Genomic DNA, 4,633 nt, shown 5'->3' on the forward strand with positions numbered 1-4,633 from the left:
TCACAATATTGATTTTTTACACTAATATTACCATAAGTAGAATATTGATGACCAGAAAAAATTCTAATAATATACTTTAAAATGATTTTATTTTTTGTTAAAATATATAATATTATTTTATTCATCTAGAAAACCCTTCTCTTTAAAATTTACTAAATATTTTTTATATAACAATATTTACTGCCAGTTTATACAATATCAGTTGTTTTAAAAATAAAATTGATAACCCTAAGGCTTAAGTGATCTTAACTTTACTAAATTTACGATATAATGGACTGAGATATCAACATTATTGTTGATGATGACTCTTACTTATCAGTTTAGGTTTAAATCATTCTCAATACGACCTTTACAGAGATGAAGGACCCAATTAGCTAGTCAAGAATTATATAGGAAAATTTACTTATGGTAGTATCATTAATTGGACATGTGAATTGAAGTTTCCTTTTATGGGTGTCATGCACAATTTTAGATGTTAGGATTAAAGACGCAGAGGTTGAATAAACTAAAACATATAGTGAGTGTTACTCCCTGGAGCAATTTGAAAAGCACCTATTGGTGCTAACAAGAAATCAAGAAAGAAAGAAAGAAAGAAGCTAGACCACCTAAAAAGAAAGAAAAAAAAAACTCAACATGCAATCGGTCAACCATTTAAAAAAAGAAAGAAAGAAAGAAAAATCAAATAAACTTCAAGAACCAAGTAACATATTCTTAGACATCTCTCTTAACTTTTTTTTTCTCTCCCCAATATTTACTCATTAATTACCTGCCTTAATTAGTTATAAGAGAATTGGAAGTTTTGTTAGTAGCATAGTCAGCCTTTAGCCTCTTGAGGTAGACGAACAAAAACTATTAACTTGGGTACGTTTTCAGAAACCATACACAATTCGACTTAGACCCTCTTGCAGCTGGTTGGGGTTTCTTCAAGCTTTGGTTTTGGTTTTGGTTTTGGTGAGAGCAAAGGGAGTCAGAAGTTTGTTCAACTTGGGAATCAGTGAATATGCATCTATTTTCATTCGCCTCTTCATCAATTTTCAAAATAAGACATTTTTTTTATGTTTTTCTCCTTATGCTTATTTAGCAACAAATCCAGTGTGCCCACATTTCCGATTGAAGAATAGACCGTCTTCTTCTATAAGCAATTTCAAATATGTTCTCTATTGAATCTGTTTTGTGCTACCAAAAATAGAATCTATGTTTTATAATATTATAAAGTAACAGTCCATAGCTCAGTTCATTTAAAGATAGCATTTATGTTTAGTTCAAATAATAATAATAATATAAATTATTTTGTAAGTTTTATATTTTATGATATTATAAATTAGGCAAGTTATATGTAGTGAAATAGGAGAAGAGACAGACGAAAGCATTATTGTACCTTTAGTCCAAATTATTTTGAAAAACAACAAATTTAATTATACAATTAGCAATGATAAGAATACTTTTAAAGGATAAGATATATAGATATACAGTATTTTCAGAACAAATAAAATATTCACATTCATATTTATATTATACAGAAAATAAAATATAAAACGTACAGTTAAACCTTTTAAAACAGTAAAACGCCATACTCAATAACTTACAAAATGAAAAGAAAACGAGAGCTCAAACTACGAAAATAACATGCTCTCTTCCAATGTAGAAGACCCCCAGCCTAAAGAAAGTGCACGTGTCCACCCCAAGTGCCATAATGAGCCACGTCACCACATTCACTCCAATATCTTTTCTGACACAACTTCCCAACGCAAAAAATTTCCAAAAGAAAAAACGAAAACGCCACACCACTCCTTTCCCTTCCCACCCTCCACCTATAAAAGCCCTTGCACCACTTCACTCCCATCACAACCAAGCATTGATTCATTTCCATTAAAAGAGAAAGAAAAAAAAATAAAAAGAAATTTTACAAAAATGCCTTCCTCTTCCACCACCATAGTCTCCAAATGCGTGATCCACCCCGACTCGAAATCAAACATGAAACCCTTGAGACTCTCTGTTTCTGACCTTCCAATGTTGTCATGTCACTACATCCAAAAGGGCGTGTTACTCACCGCCCCGCCCTCCTCTTTTGACGACTTAATACTTTCTTTTAAACACACTCTTTCTATCGCGCTCTCTCACTTTCCCGCTCTCGCGGGAAGGTTTGAGACCGATTCCAACGGTTACGTTAATATTGTATGCAACGACGCTGGCGTTGATTTTATTCATGCTAAAGCAAAACACCTGACTTTAAACGCCGTCGTTTCGCCGTCCCTCGTTGATGTTCACCCTTGCTTCAAGGAGGAGTTTTTTGCTTACGACATGACTATCTCCTACGCCGGCCACAACACACCCCTCGCCGCCGTCCAGGTGACGGAACTCGCCGACGGAGTTTTCGTCGGCTGCACCGTCAACCACTCCGTCACCGACGGCACCTCGTTTTGGCACTTCTTCAACACCTTTGCCGCCGTCACCAAAGGCGGCGCCGCCAAAAAAGTCCTCCGAGCACCGGACTTTACTCGCGACACCGTCTTCAACTCCGCCGCCGTCCTCACCGTCCCCTCCGGCGGCCCCGCCGTCACGTTTGACGTAAACCAGCCACTCCGGGAACGCGTCTTCCACTTCTCCCGCGAAGCAATTCAGAAACTCAAGCAAAGAGCCAACAACACCGTCAACAACGAACTAACGGAAGTTATGGGAAAACAAGTAAACGACGGTTGGAAAATCGTTAACGGTAACGGAAAAATTAACGGTAACGGAAGAAACGAGATCTCGTCGTTTCAGTCGTTATCAGCTCAGCTCTGGCGAGCGGTGACACGTGCGAGGAAATTCAACGACCCAGCAAAAACGTCGACGTTTCGGATGGCGGTGAATTGCCGCCACCGTCTAGAGCCAAAGATGGACGCGTTGTACTTCGGCAATGCGATCCAGAGCATCCCGACGGTGGCTACCGTCGGAGAAATCCTCTCGCGCGATCTGCGCTTCTGCGCAGATCTTCTGCACCGTAACGTCGTCGCGCACGATGACGCTACGGTGCGCCGCGGCATAGAGGATTGGGAGAGCGCGCCGAGGCTGTTTCCCCTCGGAAACTTCGACGGCGCGATGATCACCATGGGAAGCTCTCCACGTTTTCCCATGTACGACAACGACTTCGGTTGGGGTAGACCTGTTGCGATTCGGAGTGGGAAAGCGAACAAGTTCGACGGAAAGATTTCCGCGTTTCCAGGGAGAGAGGGAAACGGCAGCGTCGATTTGGAGGTCGTTTTGGCCCCGGCCACCATGGCGGGGCTCGAAAACGACATGGAGTTTATGCAATACGTAACGCAGGTCGTTTGAATAAGTTTGTTCATTAAGTTGCTGCACAGTAGTAGTGATAGTGAAAACTCGACGAGGGAGTGAAAAAAAAATATAAGTCGGTGATGAAATTAAGGACAGGGAAGGTGGGTGATTGCACGACAATAGTACCATGGGGTGTGGGCGTCGTTTTGTGTTGGTCAAAGGTCAAACGTTCGCAGGGTGGGGTCTCAGTGTTTTTTTTATCTAAGGCTGTGTTTGGGTGTTTCGGTGGTTGGCCCTACTGATATAATGGTTTTCTGAACGTGATTCCGGGGAGGTTTTTCAGGTGACCAATACTAGGACGAAATGATAATAAATAAATAATAATATGGATGATGATGACGATGATGAAAAATGGAAATTGGAAAATAAAAGGAAAATATGTTGAAGCCAAAATAGGCTTTTGGAATTTGGAGTTTTCGTTTAGCTGTTTTGTAAAGTGTTCGTTCTGTGTTACTTTTTCCTTTATATAATTTAATTATTATATTATTATTTTCATTTGAGAATTGAGTGAAGATAACGATGTGTGAATATTGTGGTTGATTGGAACTCTCATTGTTTGAGGGTATAGTTGTGGATAAAGAATATGAGATAAATGTGTGCGCGTTGGGAATATATATAATCAATAAATTTAATTGATTAATTAAAGAATTGGATGTGAAATTAAACCGCCAGGGGCCACCCAAGTGGCCAAGAAATTTGAGATGCTTCGTTTCATTTAAACATGTGCCGTGTAGCTTTAATTAATTGTTGTGATAATTTCCAGCATGAATCCAACATATGAGGTGTTAAGATTGCTATCATCGTTGGATATCTTCATTAAACAACAACCGCAAAAGATAAGTGATTAGGTTATTTAATGAGTTGACAGCTACTTGTATATAATCTTGAAATCATGAATCATGAGCTTGGAATTGGACATGGATATCAATTGAAATCTATGTATGTTTGTTGGTAAAAATTGATAGCTTGTTGATTTATTAAGTTATTATCCGGGTCTTGTAATTTAAGGAACCTACTTGTTGTTTTAACTGTAAATTTCAATGTTTGAGACAATACATATATTTGTTTTATGCATGAGAAGATTTGAAACTGTGTTCCAAATCTACTTTAAAGTGGATTGGATGTTGTACCAGGTTATATAGCGTTAAAACACAAGTGTGTATGGAATTGTACAACGCGGTATCATAACTCTGTTTGAAAACAACAATAAAGTGAATTGGGCATGAATGAGAATACTCATGTACTTTACTCCAACTGCTGTGATCCCTCCTTAAAATCACTGATAAAATGCGGAGGAAAAATATTCATTAATTCA

The 4,633-nt window shown here is 38.4% G+C and overlaps 1 protein-coding gene across 1 annotated transcript; it reads left to right on the forward strand.

The window, feature by feature from the left end:
• Positions 1-1,769: 1,769 nt before the first annotated feature.
• On the forward strand, positions 1,770-3,821 carry LOC114406291 (BAHD acyltransferase DCR-like). Its single transcript, XM_028368962.1, has one exon. It carries the CDS (start codon positions 1,912-1,914, stop codon positions 3,313-3,315), a length of 1,404 nt encoding a protein of 467 aa, XP_028224763.1. The 5' UTR covers positions 1,770-1,911; the 3' UTR covers positions 3,316-3,821.
• Positions 3,822-4,633: the final 812 nt, after the last annotated feature.

This window comes from Glycine soja, chromosome 3, assembly GCF_004193775.1.
Source record: "Glycine soja cultivar W05 chromosome 3, ASM419377v2, whole genome shotgun sequence".
Classification (NCBI taxonomy): Eukaryota; Viridiplantae; Streptophyta; class Magnoliopsida; order Fabales; family Fabaceae; genus Glycine; species Glycine soja.